The sequence below is a fragment of the Phocoena sinus genome, chromosome X (assembly GCF_008692025.1).
Source record: "Phocoena sinus isolate mPhoSin1 chromosome X, mPhoSin1.pri, whole genome shotgun sequence".
Lineage (NCBI taxonomy): Eukaryota > Metazoa > Chordata > Mammalia > Artiodactyla > Phocoenidae > Phocoena > Phocoena sinus.
The window spans coordinates 57,274,754-57,297,171 of NC_045784.1; the positions used below are offsets into that span (position 1 = coordinate 57,274,754).

Consider the following 22,418-nt stretch of genomic DNA (forward strand, 5'->3'; position numbering starts at 1 on the left):
ACATTCATAGTGGGGGGTCACCCCATGGTGAGGGTTCTGATACTTTGGACTCCCAATTATTTAGCCCTCTGTGAATTATGTATAAGATATGGGGGCTCCCAGGTATGGAAAACTTTTGCTTAGTTTTCCATCTGCTGATATGAATTGCAAGCCGCTTTGACACAGGTAAAGTTTAATGGTAACAAAAGTCCTCATAACATTTGGGCCCAAATCGTGAAATTAGTTTCATGTATCAGCTAATATCCTCTGTTATAAAGCAGACTGTGACATAATTACAGTGAATCTCTTTTGAAAAGAAGTTTGTGTATAACAATTTCACTATTCCATATAGCAGTCCAACATAAATCTGTAAATTAATTTCTTGAAGAGAGTGGTAAAGTAAGTTTTCAGATTGATTTACTAAAGTGTTCAAATTTGAATGGGCTTGGTCAATACAATGAAAAGAAGCTGAGAAGTGCTGTGGCTGGCTTTGGTTTCAGTTCCCTTTTTACATTTACTGAGTGTCTGCTATGTACAAGGTACCATGCTAGGCAATAGAGCTCAGGCAGGCAAACTTCCAGAAATGTCCAAAAACTACAAGGATTCTTGATGTCTTGTAAATGATCTTGCCTTTGGAGTCAGGCAGACCTAGGTTAAAGGCCCAGCTCCATTATTCACTGTGCCCCTTCTAAGCTTCAATTTCTTCATCTGTGATTTAGACATACCATTCTTACAGAGCTATGATAGGGTCAGATGACATGATGAATGTGAACATGCTTGGTAAATGACAAAGTGCTAGACAAATGTGAGGACTTATTATAATGGTAAGGTCACTGGTAATTTAGCTGGTAAGGCTCTACACAGCACTTCCCAGTTGGCTTTAATCCTGAGTTACTTAGCATGCCCTATAATATGTAATAGCTCTAACAGGCAGACCATCACCAGAAATCATCTCAAAACAAAAGTACCATCAAGATCCTACTTGGAAGCCGATTCTAGTAATTAAGGGAATCATATATTATGTTCAAGTACCAAGTCAGTAAAAACCCAAATGTTTACCCTCTTAGACACCATTGTTTAATAAACAAACCTTTCCATTTTGCTAAACTTATCTTCACATTCCTTGCTTCCCTGCTGCAAACCCTTCCCAGTTTATTGTTAACTTGCAAATTCAGTGTATACTATACCTTTACTCAAACAATGGAAAAAAGAAAGCAAGCATCAATACAGTGATCCTTCTGAATACATTGGTAATAGACATCCTTTTTCACAAGATGTGGGTTTAGCATCAACATTTTGATCACCTTGAAGGAGATTTTGGATAATTTTGTTTTATTTTTCCCATCACTCAATTTAAAATTGTATAATATCTTCCAAAACGGCAACTAAGAATGTAGCTTTGGTCAAATCCCTTTTCCCATCTGAGGCTCATTTTTCTCATCATAAAAACGAGGTAGTGGGCTTCACCAAGGACCTTTTAGGCACTACCATTTTGTGATTCTATGTCTAAAGTCACAGAGAAAGGATTGTAGATGTATCAGCCCTTTTTTGGATTGTCTATTCACTGTTCCAGAGGTATAGATTAGTCTAGACTTGAGTGCATTGACTTTCATAGTAATTTTAGCTACCTCAAGTCACACCTAAATAAGATATATCATGTGTCTAGACTGTATGGATAGGTTATTGATGGAGTAGAGGGCAGAAGGACTGTCTTTATATCTTAGAAAAGCTGGCACTCTGCAGCTGATGGCTGCTTGGTCTTGATGCCTCAAGGTCTCTAATTTGGCTTTCTCTTTAGTGTTCCCTCTATGTTTGGTGATGGAATCTCCTCAGCTCAGAGATACTTAAAACACATACCCTTTTCCTTTTTGCTTCTAGGCCTATCTACCTGTTGATTCTTGTTATCTTAGCAGCTCTTGGTGTTTCTGAAAGGATCCTGGAGGTGGTTGGATTCTCAGAGTGGTTTCCTTAAAGCCTACCTTCAGGCTCTCAACTGCCCATCTACAACAAGGATAGGCCTTTCTTTGAACATGGTTCATTTCTGGCTGCTTTTGAAAAACCACATGTTGCTAATTGCTTCAATAATCTAACCTCCTTGCCTACTTTTTGTTTAAGAAAATTTTTAAAAATATAAATGTCCAAAGAAGCACCTTCTCCCTGATGAATTAACTGCTGCTTTTTCACAGTTCATAATTAGAATAAATATACAGCCATTTCTTACTTTTCTTTGCACTTCTCAAGGATATACTCCCAGTTTCTAAGATGGAATAAGAAAGAAAGAATTACCTTTACCCGCCATATTCTTCCCTGACCCTTCCTTCCTTCTCATTTTCTCTCCTATTCCTCCCTAAACATTATTTCTTTCTGTGCTATGCAACTTTTGAGTTCTCAACCTTTAATAAATGGCTTTGTCCCCTGCCTACTCCCTCCTCTCCTGAAACATGGAAAATGGTAAGCCTTTTAGGAATTTCAGGTAACAGCCAAACCCCAGAAGAGGAGAAGAAACATGGAGCCCCAGAGCATGTGAGAATCTGAGATGTGCAGCATTTTCTTCAGAGGTTACTCTAGCATATTTGAGAAGTCTCGTTCTTACTAGGAGGCTGAACTCCACATCTGAGACTCAAAACTGTTAACAGATCTGTAGGTTTTAACAACCTCCATGATTCTCTAGTTGAGAGGATGGCCTGGTCTGATGTTGCCATGGACACTATGAACATCCTTCTCATTTCCAGTGTTGAAGAGAGCCTTGATGTCAGCTCTTTCATCTTTCCCCATGCTCACGAGCAGCCCACCATTGTTACTTCTGGATCACATGCCCTGGATGCAAGAGAGTGATTCCAATGCTGAAATACCATTTCATGGCTTCGTTCTTCAGCGGAAAAGTTTCACAACATTTATTCATCCATCAAACTACCCATTCATCTTTCCTACCAGCCAACTAGCTAGCCCTTTCATCTTTCCATCCATTCACTCATATATTTACCCCTTTAACACATATTAATTGAGTGCCAACTATGTGCCAGCTTCTGTGGTAGGCATTTTGGGGGAACATAGGTGAATGAGATACAATTCCTGCCTTCAGAAAGTTAAACAAGGGGAGACAGACCATGATAACTAATACACCTTAACTTTAAAGGCTAAATAGGAAATGAAGAAGCTGGGAAGAAGTTTAGTGAGGTAGAGGGAAAGGACACTCAAGGCAAAGGGCACAGTTTGAATAAAGGCAGAAAGACATTTAAAAAATTCATTGAGGTTTTAAGGAATAGCACAAGTAGTTTAATATGGCCAGATCTGGAGAAAGGGGGAAGGCAAGCTGAAACCACACTGAAAATGTACTTGGTTATTATGCTAAAAGGTTTGAACTTCAGGCAGTTGAAGAGCTATGACATGGAATAGACATGTTCACATACCATTTTGTTTATTTGCATGCTTGTTTTTTAAGAGAATTAGCGATGACATCAATGCTGTATAGATGAGGGCTTAAATTTTATAAAAAGAGATAGTATGCTAGGTAGAGAGAGAGAAAGAAATTTCTAGCATCGATTTCATTAAACACCTAGGATTATAGCCTTGGTTCCTGGGGTTAGTTGCCTCTGCTTGGATTGATACCTGTAAGTACTGACCATGTGCATAAGTCCTTCCCTTATACAAGTCTGCTGCCTTGATCTAGGCCAGTGCTTCTCAGTATGGGTTCTGAGAAAAATAGTTCTGTGACATGATACATGAAAAATTATTTTTATGGTTAAATAAGTTAGGAAAACTTGCATATTATGGTCTTGATCAGGAAGATTTACAGTGCATGTTAGCATATCACAGACCTTGTCAAGTATTGCAATAAAGTAACCTGAGGAGCTTGGTAATTCAGTATTCCCAAATTTAACTCAAGCACAGAAACCTGTTTTCACATAGTACCTGTTAATATCCTATAAAACCACTGTTTTCTGGAATGTACTTTGGAAAACTTGGTTATAGATAAATACTCTATCCTATAAGTAGGCAATACCCCAAGCCCAGGTCATCCATTTTATAGATGTGTATACCTACATGTATATTGCTCACAAGGAGAATCAATTAAGAATAACTTCATGACGAAGAGCAGACCATCTTCACCACATCTCAACTGTATGCACCAGAGGCTACTAAAACCACTGAAGTAAACCATGTTGGGTCTGTAGTATTATTGTCATACACAAAGGATAGGATATAATTCAGGCCCAAGTTATCTAATAGCCACAGGTACATATTCCTGACCCAAGGAGCATGCTAGATACATAATTTCTGAGAAATATAATGACTTCTAGCATCATGCAAAGTGATCACTAAATATTTTGGCTATCTAGACATTCTACCGTAAAGTTTAACAGTCCTTTTGTGTACTCTCTGACTAGCATTCCAACATCCACCCAGAACCTCATCATGGTGCTACCACATACACTCATTGCTCATGTAGGAGGCCTAGAAATCACAGATTTTACGAATTTGTGTCCCACTGCCCACCCAATGATTGAATCCCCTCTAAACCCTGTTCAGCAAGCAGTAGAGCATCATAAAGAATCAACAATGTGGAACTCAGTTAATGGAATTTCCTCCCTTCTACTTGGACTCTGTAGATTAGAGTCCAAAAAGTCTCTAGGTTGGAGATGTAAGCAGTAAGTCTCAATTCTAAGAAGTGCTACTCCCCACACAAATTTCTTAGATACTTGAGTGCTCCTACAGATCAGCATAACTGAGGCATGCACAGAGGAGCAGAACTGCCCCATAAATTTTGACACCAACCTGTACAACATGTGGCTCAGCACTTACAGTTTCTGGTTTTGTTTTGCTTTTTTTTTTCTTTTGGTTTTGTGTTTTAAGAGGTCCTGTGTATAGTGGAAATAGCATGGTGGACTAGGATACATACAGGCCTTGTTTCTAGTCCTGGCTCTGGCACTTAGTATCTTGATGACCTTGGATAAATCATTAGATGGCTCTGAGCCTCAGTTTCCCTGACTCAGTTTTCCAACTACACTATGGGAATAATAAAATTTTCCTTACAGAATGGTGGTAAATTTGTAAAGAAACTGGTACATAGTAGGCACACAATAAATATCACTGTATCTCCCTTTTTGGATGAAAATTGGTCTGTGCGCTCCCAGTCACTAATGGAGCCTATTCTTTCTGCTATAGGAGTGTGGATTATGGTACTGGTTCCTTGGTTCTCTGGTCTCTGAATTTCCCCTAAATTAACCATTGCAATCTGTCCTCCAGGGTCAATATTGCCATCCTCCAATTGGTTACATATATATTTGGTGACATTGGAGAGAAAAAGGTATACTTCTCTCTAACTGTAGTTCTCAAGTGAACTTGTATATGGAGAGATGAGAGACCGTATCTCTTATTTCCTCCAAACCAAATTATTTGGTACAGCACATATATGCTGTAGTCTGTCTCTGAATATTTGTTTTTAGAGAACTATGGTAGAGGTAAATAATTTTCTCTGATCATCAAAATTGTTGATACCACATATCTGGTTCTTGAATAAGTATCTAACTTATAAAATTTCCACTTAAAATCCTTGAGTTTTTAAAGTGTAATAGCAGCAGAAAGATTTTATTGTTGTTTACTTTTGCTGTGAGTGCTCCAGATTCCCTGAGGTGCTTTTGAGAGAGTAAAATGATGTCACAGGCAATGTTTTTTGAAAGTAGTATGCAGAAAGCTAAGAGTACACAGCCCACAATAGGTCATATATACAAAGGCAAGTATTTTCCAAATATAAAAATTCAGAAAAAAAGTTTCATATGAACTGATAGCATAATGGTTTGTATGAAAACATTTTACTTTTGATTTAAGAAGAGTGCCACTTGTAGTTACAAATTGGAGAATTGGATCAACAAAAGTGTTTAGAATATTTTCCTATTGTCCTGAACTTATACATAGACAATTTACCTGAGAAAGATGCTTTTTTAGAGACTTTTGTACATCCTTTGGGATCATGTTTGTATGAAGTAGAACTAAGGGGGAAATACACAACCACCCAGAAACCAGTAGAGCCTTCAAATTATCTATTATTGATAATATTTCCATGGCAACATATATCTAGGAAGTAAACTGCAAATGGCATCACTACTTTAGATCATCTCTTTTGGAATCAAGTTCCATTCTCTTCAGTCCATTTAATTCTTGCTACACTTTTTAGATCTCTTAACCCAGGCATAGAAATGTATTTCTTTCTCCTGTTTAATACCCCATTGGACCAGTGGTTCTGTGGCTGAAGTGAAAATTGATTGTTGATGGACATTTCAGACTTCTAGCAGTCAGCACTTAAAACAATGTAAGCACCAATCCTGAAGAAATCACCTGCAGAAAACTTGGACTGACATTTGGAACTAAAAAGAAAATCTGGATCTTGACCAAGACAGAAGGTCACCAGCCTGGGCCTCCACAGTGTGGTGTATCATGCTGGCCACAGTGAAACTGGAAGAGAATGAGGACTCTCACCAGGGTGGAAAATGAGGCATGGAAGCTTTGATTAGTGAGCTGTTAGGCACACAGACATTAATTTCGAAGCATTCCCATTTCCAAGCTGAGTAATAATGTTTGTAATATTATGGGATTGTTTGGCAGCTGCAAGAAATTCAGAAAACTGTATAAGGAGTCTTTGTTGGCCTCTGAGTGGCTATAATGAGACCTTTAAATTTCACCTCCCTTCCCTTCCTCCACATCCTCTCTGCCCAACCACCACCACCACTTAATTCGTGCCCGCTACATAGCAAGAGGCACATAACAAACACATATATAAGCTCTTTAGTATATTCGTCAATAAAGCAGAAAAGAAAGGGGAAAAAACCCGCAAAACTCCAAGTAAAGAATTTCCCAGTCTCACTTCTGTATTATGGGTAGGTAGGGAGACAAGGAAACCCCCAGTCCAAAATGGCAGTCACTCATTCTCCCCAACTTTGCATGCTGCCTCCTATGTCAGAGAATCTGACTCAAGTATCTGATTATGGGGCCTGCTAGGTGCTAGCCCGTCGTTAAGTTGCTATGTTCACCAGTGTCGCTGTTTCATATTAGAAAAAATCCAGGTTGGATACTGCAAGCATCTCAAAATGACCAGACACTGAAGAAAGGCTGACCTGCCTCATTCAAACTGAGGGTTCTAGAGGGCTCTAGTGGATAGCAGGAAACACCTGGAATCAAGCTTAGGGGCTTAAGCCTTTGCTCCTCAACAGATACTCTAATGTTGGGACTGGGGGCTACTCTCTTAGTTGATGACTCCTCCCAGTGGGACTGATGGTGTTTCCCTACCTCACAGGGATATTGTGAGGACTAAATAATAGAGTTACCAATTCATGTAGTCATGAGCATCATGATTGTTGTTTTCTATAATATGACTTGGCATTAACAGAGTGCCCTTTGATTGTTTTTGATTGTATATGATAGCATCAGGCACTGACTCAAGTGGATGCAGTGAAGCTCTGGCTCAGTTACTTGCTTTCCACAGTGTGCTGCTGCTGGGAAGAAGCTTTGCTAATAGGACTCAAAGTGCTACCTTGAACAAGAAGCCACTGTGCCTATCTGAGGCTCCTGTGGCATTTTCACTTAGTTATTAGGCAATTCATGAGTTTCCTCTTACCTCCATTTTGCTGGACCACTGCCAAGGAACTAGATCTTAACCTCAGGCTCCATCATTGAGCTGAAGGTAGTAGCTGATCCACAGAAATTCAGTAAACAAAGACCAGATTTCTGTTTTTCCTGGAGAAACACCCCCAAGAAGCCAGCCAGCCTCTCTCTTCAAACAGACCAGGAGACTACAGTCAGACATTTCTTTTCTCCCTATTCTCAAAGTTAATGTGACTCTGCTTTTAGGAACACACACACACTTGAACTTTTCATAAAGCAGGAGGAAGGCAAAATCCAAGAACCAGTGCCTACTCTCTTGTTTTCTATTAAAGTTAAGATGATGGAGGAAAGTAGATAAGACTTTACCTCTTCTAGCTTTAGTGCCCCACACTTTTCACTCACACCATACACTTGCTTCTCCAGCAAGTATGAAGCCTTATTTTTCTCCCAAGCCAGCCTCAAAATTTGCATTGATGTAAGAGGAGAGGTCCTTAGAGTTTGTAATACCTTGCTATGCTCTGTCTCTGCCTCAGAGCCTCCATATCGAAATTAGTTTCCTTCTGGTGGATGTGCAGTCTTTGAGGCCAGGGGCAGACAGGTATGAGGGTCAGAAGCACTCTTCCAGCCTTGCCTGGGACCTGCATTTTCCACCCTCTTCCTTCTCCTCTCTCCATCTACACGCACACACACACACATACACACACACACACACACACACACGCACACACACTTCTTTCTTCTTCCCCTGACTCAGCAACACTCTGGAGAAAAGCCAAGGAAGGACTTCAAGGAGGGAAGGGAGTTTCCCCCTCCTTGGGGCAGAATTTTAATCTCCAGGCCAACAAGAGGTTCCCTAATGTGAATTGAAAGGCTAATGTGGTTTATTTTTTAACTGCTTTCTATTTGTTTGAATGTTGCATATTTCTGCTAGTGAATTTTCCTTTAATAAAGCCGTTAATATACCAATGGTATTTTCTTATTTACAACAGACTGACAGGACTAATGCTGTTAACATTGGGCCTTTTTTTCTTTTTCGCTTTTCTTTTTTTTTTTTTTTTTTTTCTCTCGTTTGCTTTCCAGGTCATGCTGACCTGTTCGGCTTGGACTGTTTCACATTTGTTTTTAATGTCAGTTTAAATGTAATTGTAAAAGCATGTATGCTCTAAATTCACGTAGTTACTTTTTCCAGTAGGAAAGCCTCATATGCGAAACCATTTCCAGGCTCTGCAATTTCACATGAGCAGGTTTTTGGTAATGACCTTGTGCCCCTCACCCAGGATGGCATCTGGACAGTGAACCTCTTTCTTCTGGCTCAGTAGTCAGAGAGAGGAGACTTGGAAATAGTTTCTGCCAGGTCCTGTGCTTTGGCAAGCATATGCAGCATTGCATATCATTCTATTATTAATTACGTTTACTCCTCCATGAACTAAAAACCATTAGACTAAATAGTCCAACATAAACCTTGAAAGATAAAATTCAATATTCTTTTCCCTGGCTATTCCTATGACTCAGAATTGGGACAGTGAGGAGAATGGGGGCATGGGAGGAAGGACCAAGAAACCTTATTGCCTGAGAGAATTTGGCCTACACTTATTTGTGTACACTTACACTTGGATGCACCCCTACTAATCTCTCACTCCATGGCTGCCAAGAACTGGCTCTGTTCCCTGTCTCTTATCCTTGTCCTAATTCTTCCCCACTCATTTCCAGCTGACCCTTCTCCCCACTAACATGCTACCCTACCTGATAAAATTGAAAGAGTACTACCCTAGAAGTCAGGATACCTGGTTCTAGTTCCTGCTTTGCTACTATCTAGCTGTGTGACCTTGAGCAAGACTTAGCTTTGGCCTTCAGTCTGCTCATCTTTATAATAGGGATTTGTTTCAATGGGAAAGGAAGAAATAGACAATATCTGGGGCTTTCAAACATTTTCTTGGCAATGGAATCTTTTCTTCAAACAAAATCTGATGCGGAGTCCCAAATGAAGATACGGAATAGAGCACCACTTTGAAAGAAGGAGGGTTTATTGGAGCCACATGCTCAGGCCTACTTTGCCTCTTCTCAGGGCCCTTTAAAATCCTTGGGGCTCCACTACTGTACTAGATTGATGTCTGGGGAAACTTCTGTTTTGATTCTCTCTCCTAATTGATTTAAATCCCTGGGGAAACTCTGTATGTTTCTTTTTTTTTTCTTTTATAACATCTTTATTGGAGTATAGTTGCTTTACAATGTTGTGTTAGTTTCTGCTGTATAACAAAGTGAATCATCTCTATGTATACATATATCCCCATGTCCCCTCCCTCTTGTGTCTCCCTCCCACCCTCCCTATCCTACCCCTCTAGGTGGTCACAAAGCACCAAGCTGATCTCCCTGTTTCATCAGTTAGCTTTTTCAGAGAGAAATTCAGCTGCTTGAGATAAAGGGAATGACGTGGAGCAATGTGGGGTTTAGCAACTAGCAAGAAAGAATGAGAGGCATCATGTATTGACGTACAGAATTTACTGTGTGCTAAGCACGTTACATGTATTCTGTTAGGTAAAGTTACAGCTCTGTGAGGTAGATCCTATAATTATCTTAGGATTCTTGAACCTGTCAGTTTGGCCCTCAATCTTTGACTTGAGACCAGTTGACCAAGATGGAAGACAATATTACTTATAGGTTGCCACCCTAAGCAGTTTTTCAGAATGTTTTCTAGCTAGAGATTCATTCTTGGAAAATGTCATAGCCTTCCCATTGATATACACCTTTACAGAATTCAGAGTACTTTCATTGAGACCATCTCACTTTCTCCAAATAATAGTCCTATGCAGTAGTCAGGTCAGATGAGAAAACTGAGGTGTAGGATAAATCAAGGGATATGTTCAAGGTCAGACATCCCATAAGAATGTGAATACCACCACCAATAATAAAAAGCCCTTTCTTGTGAATAACATTTTAGAACTTTGATGTCATCATTTCATTCTGCCTCCTTAAGTACAGTGAAATTTTTCACCATGCCACAGTCTTGGAGGGTTCTACTGGTGGTGTAGAATCTTCCCTCTACTCTCAGACACCACCACAGTGTCTATATTCCTCTTTAACAACCTTATTAGTTAGGTGCTAATGTTATCACCGATTTATAGATGAGGAAATTGAGGTACAGAGAGGCTAAGTCTTGCCCAGAGTCACACAGCTAGTGAGCAATACAGCCAGGCTTAACACTGAGACAGTCTGACTCCAGACTTTTTGCTGTTAACTACTACCCTTTGTACATATATCAAGAAACTAAGAGCAAAAGAAGGAAAAGGATGTTCTGGAGATCATACAGTGAGCTCCCCTGGATCTTAATCCAGTGTTCCTCTGAATATCTAAACCTAAAGTTGTACAATGAGATCCCCTGACTCTAATCCTAGTGGATGAAAAGATGGTTGGCATGATTTAAGCCAGAGGCCACAAATTGGTTTTCCACAGGCCAAAATTGACTTGCAGAATTGTTTGTCCAGCACAAACAGACTTAGACTGCCCCTAGGCAGGGCATCAATCACTTTCCTGTTCCCCAGCCCACCCTATTTATGTTCACTAGGCTGTTTTAGATCATTTGCGTATCTGCCTGACTAGTGAAGATATTCAAGTTCATGACCCATACATTTAAGCATTATAATATATAAGCACCTGCACACACACACATAATTTCAGACATTCACGTAAGTACAGCCTAGTCTGGTTTCACAAAGAATTTGAAGCTCTGCACCAAATGTACCTTTGTGTTTAGTTAGCATTTAGAATTACACTTAAGACCTGAATTCAGTTTTATAGGCAGTTATATGCTGAAGAAACTCAGTTACTTTTTTTCATCTCATAATGTGTCACTCTTCCCTTCCCTTCTCTGCCATATCTGGTTCTCTGTTAATCCTGCTGTCTCTTCTTCCCCATGTCTGAGTTTGGTCTCCTGTAATCCAGTCACTCTCTACTCTTTAGGAATGGATGGAGAGTGAAGAAAATCATTTTGGAGAGTTCACTATGTGCCAGGCATTCTCTCTCATTTAGTTCTCATAAGTGTCCTAGGAAGCAGGAAGCGGCTTCCCCATTTTATAAAGGTGGAAACAGAATCTCAGAGAAGCTAGGCAATTGGCTCAAAGTTATTAAGCTAGTAATTGATGGAGCTGGGGTTTGAATCCAAGATCTTCTGATTCCAAAGCCTATTATCTTGTCTATACCCCAATTTTGTAAGGAAAGTGTATTAGTTTTCCACTGCTGCATAACAAATTACGTCAAATTTAGTACACATTTATCAGCTCACAGTTCTGTAAGTCAGAAGTCTGACACAACATGAGTGGATTCTCAGCTCAGTGTCTCACAAGGATGAAATAAAACTATTGGTCAGGGGCTTTGTTCTAATCTGGAGCTCACAGTCCTCTTCCAAGCTCATGTGATTATCGCAGGATTCAGTTCCTTGCAGTCGTAGGATTGAGGTTTCTGTTTCCTTTCTGGCTGTCTGTCAGAGGCTGCTTTTAGCTCCCAGAGACCACCCTCATTCCTTGCCATGTGTACACCTCCACTTTCAAAGCCTGCAACAGAGAATATTCCTTATATTGAATCCTCCTGATTCCATGAATACCTTTCCAGAAAGAGTCCAGTCCCTTTTAAGTCTTATCTGATTAGGTCAGGCCCATCAAGGATAACGACCCTCAAAATTCAACTGACTTGTGACCTTAATTACATCTACCTAATCCTTTTACAAGAGCACCTATATTGGTGCTCGACTAAATAACTGGAAGAAGGTATGTGTACACCAAGGGTTGGGAATATTGGTGGCCATCAAGTATACCTAGCACAGGAAATGATTCTTTTATCCTTCAAACTCCATGGTGAGATTCAAGGAAGAGAAACATCCTTGACCTTGGGGAGAGGAACTTGAATTTTCTAAGATTTTGTAAACTTTACTGCACCTTGCCTCTCCCCTGACCAAGGATGAGAAAACCTCTGTCTTGAGGTAGCAAAGAATGAGGCTGGAATAGTGCCTAATGGTCATAGTGGCTATAGAAGCTACAGATTAATCACATCTACTTCTCCTGAGGGATATACCATTGAACCTGATTGGAAAAATCTTTCTCTGTTGCTGTAGAGACAGCCCTCATAGGGGTCTAATGCCACTATGCTGAAAAGTCAGCTCCCTATAAGGTCCAGGCAGCAGGATCCAGGCATGTTTTCAAGGGCTCTCTTCCCCTAAAGATCAGGTACAGACAAGGATGTGCCTTGCCAATGTCCCTTTCTTGTCACTGCTTTGACCTACGATTGAAAGACAGTGATGAGATGCAAAGCAACTCACACACCATTAGAACTATCAACCTTTACTGTCCCCTTTATCCTGGCTTCATCACTCAATTTGAGCAAACCAATGGGTCTCTGTGGTAACACAGGGGCCTGACAAGCCTGTACCTCACATGAAAGAGTTAGGTATGACTCTGGGGCTCAGGTGCAGGAGACAGGAGGGGTGTGGGGGCGGCCTTCATGGATGAAAACAAGGCCTTGGGCATTGAGTAACAGCTGAGACTAGCAAGCCTCATTGTCCAGCATTCCAAGTCGTCTAGCAACATGCTGGCCTCTGCTGCACAGAGAGAACAGAGGATCCCCCGGCAGAATGAATGGAATCTGATTTCAATTATGTTCAGTACAGTCACCCTCTTCAGGCAGAGAGGCCAGAACACCTGGTGCAGCTTGGGCCACCGTGGCCGCAGGGACAGCAGGTTACCCAGGTCGTGGAGGCAAGTGGGAATGCGGATTCTCTTTCTCAAGCAGATGCCATATAGGTCTAGAGGAGGAGGATATGAAAATACCAGCCAGGTTTTCATTAGCACTATGCAGAGAAGGGGAATTATTTTAGGTTGATGGATTCTCCCCAAAGTCTCTGCACATATTGATCTTGCTTGTAATGAGTTTGCTTAGGTCCACAAGTCATCAGCCCACTGAGATCTGAGTCATTGGTGGGAGAGTCAAGGTGACAGAGCATACCTCGCTGATTGCACCAGCACCAATTCCTCTGTGTCGTTCCACCTTTTTGAAAAGCCCATGGATTCTTCTATATAAAATTCATTTGGATTTGTTTTTTAATCAATAGCATGAGTAGGGCATGACAAATGGGACAGCTGCCCCAGAGAACAGTCTAGATTCACAACAGTATTCCATAGAACTTTGTGAAATGAAGGATATGCTCTGTAACTGTACTGTCCATTGTAGCAGCCATAAGCCACATGTGCCTTTTGTGCACTTGAACTGTGGCTAGTGAGACTAAAGAATTATATTTTTAATTTTATTTAATTTTAATTAATTTAAATTTAAGTAGCCACATGCGTCTAGTGGCTCTTGTGTTGGACAGTGCAAATCTTGAATTCAGAGGCAGGTACTGAGATAGAGTAGAAATGACTTACTTACTCAGAAAACGAGCTGGTATGGTACAGGGAACTCTGGATTAGGAATAAGAGCCTGGTTCCAGTCTCTGCTCTGCCAGTAGGTGACCACACTCACTCTGACCTCAGGCTCTCCATCCTTGACTTGAAATGTTGGATTAACAACAGAAGTCCCAAAATAATGGCTAAGGCCTGAATTCAACTTTGGGATACAGATGAGTTTTAGGAAAAATTTAAAATATTATATGAACGCCTTCTAGGAGTATGTATATGTGTGTGTGTTATGTGCACATGCATTGCAGGGGCAAGAAGGTGGTAAAGCATTCACTTCAGTTCACCAGAGTTCCCACCATTCTCCTATAAACACACACACACACACACACACACACACACACACACACACACACACTGTATTATTTGTGTAGACAATGAAGGTATATTAATTCTGTGAACCCCCTGGATGTGATGAGTTCTAATGACCCTTCCTATTTCATCATGCTATGAATCTCTAAGCCACTGTAGTTCCCCAAGCTTATTTCTACTTTGGGCAAATGACTAGAGGAGTCTCATAGCTTCTGCCTTTTCCTTTCTGGATTTGATGCTAGTTACTGAAGTTTAGAGTCACGGGTGAGGGTGGAAGGCAGGGAAAATATAACCCTAGCCCTACTCCTCAACTCTATTAGGCTAGAAGTAGGGTTTAGGGCTTCAGACTCCTTGGGGATACAGTATGATATAGTAGAAAGAGCATTGGCTTTATAGTCAGATTAAGTTAAGATTTTTAGATTCTGTTTCTTGATAGCTGTGTTACCTCAGTTTACTCACTTGCAAAACAGAGATAGGAAATATTCCTCACCTCCTAAGATCATTGTGGAATTAAGTGATATAATATGTTTATGAAGTGAAGTATACAGAAGGCTCAGAAAAAATATTTAACCTTATATCTCTTAGTTCCCTCAGGCATAAGGCTAATTATATCTGTCTTCTCCCAGGCTGAAAGGGGGACTACATGGCCTGGCAACTTCTGAGCCCAAGGTCAGAAAGTACCAGTGATGGGGAAGAGAATGTCTACCTGTAGAACCTGTACCAGGGGAGCAGATCCAGAAGTCACTGTCAGTCTGTGGAGCTGCCTACTTGAGCCCATGTCAGCAATGGGTTCCCCAGATGACAAAAAATTTTAGGGGCCAGGCCAGTAGCTCTGGGACAAGATGAGCTTAGTCCTGCCCATACCTCCAGCTTGTGCCCTTGATGGGAGGTGGGAGTTGACAGTGAGTGTGCATATCTCATTACTGACTGTGCCCAAACCTTGCAGAAATGATTGTTGGACAAGGTCATCTTGAACTCTGTGTTGATTTTCCAGGCTTCCTTGTTATTTTACCCTGAGTTCTTCTCTGGGCTTTTCTTGCACCACCAAACCCTCTATTTTCTTCTCCTCTACCCTGGTTGTTGATCCAAACATGTGATTCATTCTTTCATTGATTTACTGAGTTGTACTATGATTGGAGTTTGCATTGCAAGACTTATTTTTCTAATTAGAGCTGAGAGTCAGTTCCAGATAAGTATCATTTTTTGCAGGAGCCAGAAACATATCAGCAACAGGTTTTGTTGTATTTATCCATTAAAATTGAGCAATCAGCTTCTCTCTTTGTTTTATACCTTTTAAATTTTATTACTATTTTAAAGGGATTAGAGATAAAGTGGTTTATGGTCTGTCCCGGTGCAACTGCCTATGCTAGATCTCAGAGTTATGACCTTTTCAATTATTTATATTTCTGCCAATATAAATGCTAAGGAAAATAGCACAAAGTAAACACCAGGATGCCCAAGGACCTGTAAATTGTGTGTATGAGAGCACAGGGGGAGGATGGTTCATAAGGTTTGAGTTTTAGATTATTCTTGTTTTTTTAAATAATGTTATTTCTATCATCCTTTTTAATGGATGGTTCCTGTTTTACAGGCAGATTATAAAGGTAGGGACATTCTGTTATTTCTTTGATACAATTGGGGATTTCAGACTTCAGCTTCTTTCTCTCCCCTTTACTAAAGATGAAAATCAATATATGTGTTACAGTGTATGTTCAACTATGAGTGTAAATGTCTGACAATACCTGGGACTATTGTAGTTGAAGTGAGAAATGCTGCAACACCAGAAAATTCCCATTCATTGACCCCAAAGTGGGATGATAAGTCTAGTCCTTCTCCAACAGATCTGCCTTTCTAGTCTCCTTCCCTAGCAGTTTGCTAGACATGATAGACATAGACACAAGTACAACATTCCCTTGATTTAAAACATTCCATATTTGCCTATCATCTGTGTGATAAAGCCCAAATTTCTTAATATGATATACATGCTCCTTTAAAGTCAAACCCCACCTTTGTTTTCAACCTCATAAATAGCCAGTCTCCCCACATATACAATATACACTCCAGCCACACTGGTCTCTTTTACCCCTAAACACTCAGTGCTTTTGTTTATGCCCTTTCCATTCCTCTCTGCCTGGTGAAATCCTCACTATTCTTCGAGGTCCAGGTCATATATCACCATAAACATTTCCTGACCCCACCTATGCAGAGAGATTGTTGTTCTTCCTCTTTTGTTAATACTCCTGTTGTAACATTCACCAGTTTGACATTTTCTAATTGTTAGAATTGTTAGCGGGTGTTTATTTCTCCTCTACCAAACTGGGTTAGGGCCTATGTTCTTTTCGCCACCCAAAAGCAAAGGCCTAACAATGGATGTCTGTTGAATGAACGAATGAGTGAATCATGAATATATTAGTAAATGATTTAATTGAAGATCCAAGGTATGAATACTGGAGACTGCATTTAGGCAGAGTCCAATCCAAGGATATACTAGGTCTGTCTGGCAAGAGGATCACAGAGAAAGCAAGATATGGAAGTTTGAGTTAGGAGGAATTTAGAATGATGAATCATTCATTTAACCAGTGTTTAAACTGAGCACTTGTCCTTAAGGAGTTTAGAGTCTGTGACTAGGGAGAATGAACATCCTTGTTTTCTTAGCTCAAACAGCTTTTCTAACAGGGTAGCTGTGCTGTGTGTTTTTGGCCACTGATAATAAATCCAAGTTTCCCTTGTTTCCCAATAGCCCGGAAGCTGAAGAAACTTGGGAATCTGAAACTACAGGAGGAAGGGGAGACTTCCAGTGCCACCAGCCCCACTGAGGAGTCAGCCCAGAAGCTGACAGTGTCACATATTGAAGGCTATGAGTGTCAGCCCATCTTTCTGAATGTCCTGGAAGCCATTGAACCAGGTGTGGTGTGTGCTGGACATGACAACAACCAACCTGACTCCTTTGCAGCTTTACTCTCTAGCCTCAATGAACTGGGTGAAAGACAGCTTGTACACGTGGTCAAGTGGGCCAAGGCCTTGCCTGGTAAGGAAAGTGGGGGCATGGAATGTGGGAGGTCATATTTAGTGAAGACTCCTTTGGGCCAAGCACCATGCCTGTTTGCTTCCCATCCATTAACTCATGCAATCCTCACCATAACCTTGTGAGGGAAGAGATTGGTAGAAATTCCTACATTAAAAATAAGGAAACTCAGAAATCAAGGAGAAAAGCAACATTATTGAGTATCCCACATGCCTCACAACAGCACACAGCAACTATGTTTCTATGTTCAACCCACAGATTTAGTCAGCAAATGTTCCCATAATCATGGATCACATAGACATACCCTTAAATGCCTTAAGATGCTCTTCTATATGTACACACACAGGTTCACCCCAAAGATAATCTTGAGCCTAACTGATATTCTGTCTTTAATATTACTTGGAACCCATACCATGGGAACTCTTATAATATGGTATGATAGAAGGAACATGGGGTTGGGAGTCAAAACAGTTAGGTTCTAGCCTTAGCTCTGCTGGTAACTCATTATGTGATCCCTTCCCTTTCTGGGTCTCAGTTTTTCCATCTGTACAATGTGTGAAAAGTGGTTTGGACTAAATTGATGGTTTTCCAGTTTTACTTCAAGGAACTCTTGGTGCTCTTTAAACTACCTTAAGGAATTCCCTGGCAGTCCAGTGGTTAGGACTCCATGCTTTCACTGCTTGAGGTATGGGTTCGATCCCTGGTCAGGGAACTAAGATCCCACAAGCTGCGCCATGCGACCAAAAAAGAAAAAAGGAAAAGGAAATAAAATAAACTACCTTAGCATCATCATAGTGGAAGGAAACATTAGGTGATAGTGAAAGAAATATGAAGTGTTTTTCTAACTTCTGCATGGATACCTCCAGTGATGGGGAATTCACTTCCTCTCTTGGCCATCTGTTGTTTGGAAAGGTCTGATTATTAAAATATTGGAGCTTAAAGAAGCCCCAGAGATCCTCTGTCCAACGATTCACAAACGTTCCTTTAGCAGCCAAACTCTTTATTTCTCAAAAACATGGTACACAGATCCAAGTGGAGCTGGTTGATTTAAAGCCAGTGCCTCTCCCTCACTACCCCTAGAGAAGCCTCAGATCACTCTTGCAGAATCTTAGGGCTCCAGGGAACACAGTTTGGAAACAAGAGAAACATAAACTCTTTAAGGGTTCTCTTAATCCTAAACTTCCATGACTGAAAGATTCTTTTGAAACATCAACAATCAAACCTCTCCTTGTGGAGTCAAAGATTAACCTGCCATTTAATAATAACTGTCAATCATATGTGAATTTATGGTGAACAGAGAAGTTTCATATGTAGTACTTCATTTGATCCTCCTAAGAATTCTGTAAAGTAGGGATTCTTTTCCCTGTTTTATAGATAAATACTCTGACGCTCTGAGAGGTGATGTGCTTGCCCACAGTTGCACATTCAGAAGGTATCAGGGCCAGAACTTGAGCCCACGTCCCCTCCTAACTCCAAATCCCCTCCTCATCCAACTCTACTCATAGTCTGTGTAGTACCACTGTAGTTCTCTAGCCTCGGGCTTTACAGTGAGGGACCAAGACTTTATCCAAGGCCAGTTGGGTCATAATGTGGACTTGCTGCCTTGGAAGACATTGCATGTTGACTGTCAAGCCCCCTTTTTGTCTTTCCAATTCACAAGGCCCAGTTACAGCTACCAGATTGTCCCTAACACCTTCCTAGCTTGGAAAGCTGAGGTTGACTAGCCAATTAGATCCCTGGGAAGAAGGCCCAAGGACTCTGGCTGCATATACACTGTACCAAAAACAGAGAGTTCACACAGGGAAGAAAAAAATACAAAAAAAAAAGGAAGAAAAGAAAAAGTTGCTTTAATTCTTATCACTTATTCAGCTGGGTGTCCTGATGTCATGTGTCTAACAGAGATTCAGTTTAATCTTTCCAAGCAGTTGCCAGACACCTTAGTGTCTCATTTTATAGGATAGGACCTTTTCTTTTATATGATTCCACTTAATCCTCATAGCAGTCCCATGAATCATAAGGACTTTCACTCCTGTTTCAAATGATAAGGTTCAGAGAGGTTAATTAACTTGTTCCATTTGGTCACTTAACAAATGCAGCCAGAGCTTGGGCTCACACCCTCTGAGTTCTAGTTTGATGGTCTTAACAATAACCTGGTGCAAAGCATTATGGCACAATTTGTATAACTGGGAGCCACTGGATTTCCTCAGCCTAACCTCCAGGGTTGGAAGCCCTTTCCTTACATTAACAAGTCTGCAAGTTAATATCAGTTCACCATCTAGCTTGTCTAAGGAAATGATCTCTGACCCTGAGTAATTTAAAGAATAGCTTCAAAAGAAAGCCAAGTACCACATTCATTAGAACTGTTATTCATATTATCAATAATCACCTACTAATTCAAGTTATTTGCTCATTGAACACATTGAGTTCCTGTCCTTTGAGAGGCACTGTGCTAAGTACCTACTCAGATCAATTTTGTTGTGAAGTTTTCTGTGATAGTGATGATATATGTAAATTGCCTACTACAGCACCTGGTACCCTAGTAAATACCCTAGTATTGAGGGAGGGTGAGTAGACTGTATGTACACAGTATATTTATAATCAGATGTATCTGGCTTGGAATCTTAGCTATACACTAGTTGTGTGACTTTGAGCAAATCACATGTCTGCAGTACTTGTTTCCTCATTTGTAGAGATGGTAGAACAATTGCTACCTTGCAGATTGTTATCAACACAGAAATTAGGTATAAAGAGCATCTAGTATAATAGCTGAAACATAGAAGATGCTCTGTAAATGGTGGGTCATTATTACCAAGCTTGAGTGCTAAACCACTAAAATCATTTCAAGCTGCCACTAGTTTTTCCTAGAAGCTCATTCATGGGTCCCAAAGATGAATTGTCTTCTTTGAAGACCTTAGCTGTGAGGTGCAATAAAGCAGCAAATATTTCCTAATTGACCTTTCTTTGGGTATGTTCTTCCAGACTAGACATGAGACTATAGGTTTCTACTGGAGATTGCTAAGAAATGATGTTGATTGGATTCTAGTGAGAAAACAGAATCTCAGGTTAGCCTCTGCTCCCTAACCTGTTTTGTGTGTTTCATAACCTGAAACCATGACTTCTCTCTGTTTCTCCAAAACAGCCTAATGCAGCGCCAAATAGGTGTTGAGTGAATGAATATATGTTGAGGGAAACCTGTAGACTGGAACTACTGTTTCCTAAAGTCATCCCTTGATAGCCGTACTATCTGAGCAGGCTGCTTCAAAGGATGGGCATTAGCAGGCTAATTTTCCTATAGGTCTAATCTGATTACAATACCTAACTCTGTTCTCTAATGCCCAGCCTTTGAAGCAGCTATGTTGTTGATGCATATACAGTAATTAGGCTTGAGTTCTAAGCAGCTCTCACTAAGGACTGTTAATTAGTATTACAGCCAAACTAAGCTTTCCCTTTTTCTCCTCTTTGTTAGTTCTCTGGCATCTCAGGGAGGGAAAAATCATCAGTATTGACGGCTTCCTTGGTATTTGTACAGTTTAATCCTCATCCCCCCATGCACCCTCATATTCACACACTCACCAACCAAGGCTTTTCTTGATTCCCATTGCCTCCCACCCCAAGGGTTCAGGGTTCAAGCTCCCGGGCCCCTCCCAAAGAGATTCTTTGATGTTCCATGCTTGACCCTGGCTTTTCGTCTCCTACTGGAAAGAATCAGTCCCAGGTATTCTGTGCTACAGAAGGGATTCAGGCAGGAAATACTCTGGGGTCTGAGGCTCCAGCTAGTCTGTTAGCAGACTAGCTCCTGTGAAGATGTGAGGCACACGCCTGGGAGCTAAGATTGCAGTCAAAGGTGGTGATGTGAGGAACTCTAGCATCCTGATGTCTGGTAGGCTTGGGACCTAAAGGAAAAAAGGGTAAATAGGGGGTGTGTGTGGCAAGAACCAACCAACAGAACAATGTGTCTAGATAGTGTAGACTTCAGACCTGAGCCTATGGCTAAGAAAAAACTCATGACCTTGGTAGTTCTTGAGCTGTGTTGTTCAAGAGTAGTATGGGAGAAGCACTGAAGAAGAGAATTAGAACACCTGGGTTCTAGTCCCATTTCAGCCACATACAGACTGTATGAGCTTGGGGAAGTCAGTTAACTTCTCTGGCCTTCAGATTCCTTGTTGACAAAATAAGTGTCACATTGCCCACACTCTAGGGTAATTGTGAGGGTTAAATGAGGTCATCATCAGGAAAGTTAGAAGCATTATACAAATTCATGTAAGCATTCCTAATAAGGTAAGTAAGACAAAATTTCAGATAATTCTGGATCTGTTAGGGAGAAGATAAATGAGGCACTGGTAGGGGATGAGCTCTGAAGTGATGCTTTAAGTATCCAACTATTTGGAAACCTCCAGGAGAGCATAGCCATATCTGTTCTACCTATGTGGAGGCAGCATCTGGGAGCCTCTGTTCTCTGAGCTTAAGGGAGGTAATTTGGAGATCATCTATAATTCTTATTTTATAAAATGAAAATAATGAGAATCCTAAGTCTAATTAATATTTCTCAAACGCCTACTCAAATATCTGAACTGTGTTATATACTAGAGAGGAAAAGATGAATAAGAAGGGAATGGTCCCTGTCTTCAAGAAGTTCTAAGTCTCACAGAGGAGACAGATATGTGCATAGATAAATTCCAGTACAGTGTAATGAGTGCTATAATTGGACGGATTCAGCAAGATGGTAAGAGAAGAATCACTAGGTCTTCTGTCTGGATGAGTTGGAAGAGGCATCACAGAGGAGGTAGCCTTTCAGTGAAGACTTGAAAGATGAGTAGGTGTTTATCAGATGGAAAGCCTGGGGAGGGAAGAATGCATTCTAGGGAAAGGCAGCTGCCTGTGCAGAGATAGCAGAGATTTAGAGGCATGATGTGTGTGTGTGTGTGTGTGTGTGTGTGTGTGTGTGTGTGTGTGTGTGTATGTTCAGCAAACTGTGGGTTTTTCAGAATAGCTAGAACCTAAATTATGAGAAGGCAAATGGTAAGAAATTAGTCTAAGAAAGCAGGTCATAAAGGGCCTGTTTGTGT

The 22,418-nt window shown here is 40.7% G+C and overlaps 1 protein-coding gene across 2 annotated transcripts in view; it reads left to right on the plus strand.

Annotated features, from left to right (window-relative positions):
* The window catches only part of AR (androgen receptor), a 163,425-nt gene that overhangs the window by 134,058 nt on the left and 6,949 nt on the right, over positions 1–22,418 (plus strand). The window contains exon 4 of one of the 2 annotated variants that reach the window (XM_032619680.1): positions 17,068–17,355. In XM_032619680.1, the coding sequence (XP_032475571.1) occupies positions 17,068–17,355 (288 nt within the window). Of the gene's footprint in view, positions 1–1,889; positions 1,952–17,067; positions 17,356–22,418 lie in introns of those variants that run through there. The other variant, XM_032619682.1, reaches the window with a different exon arrangement.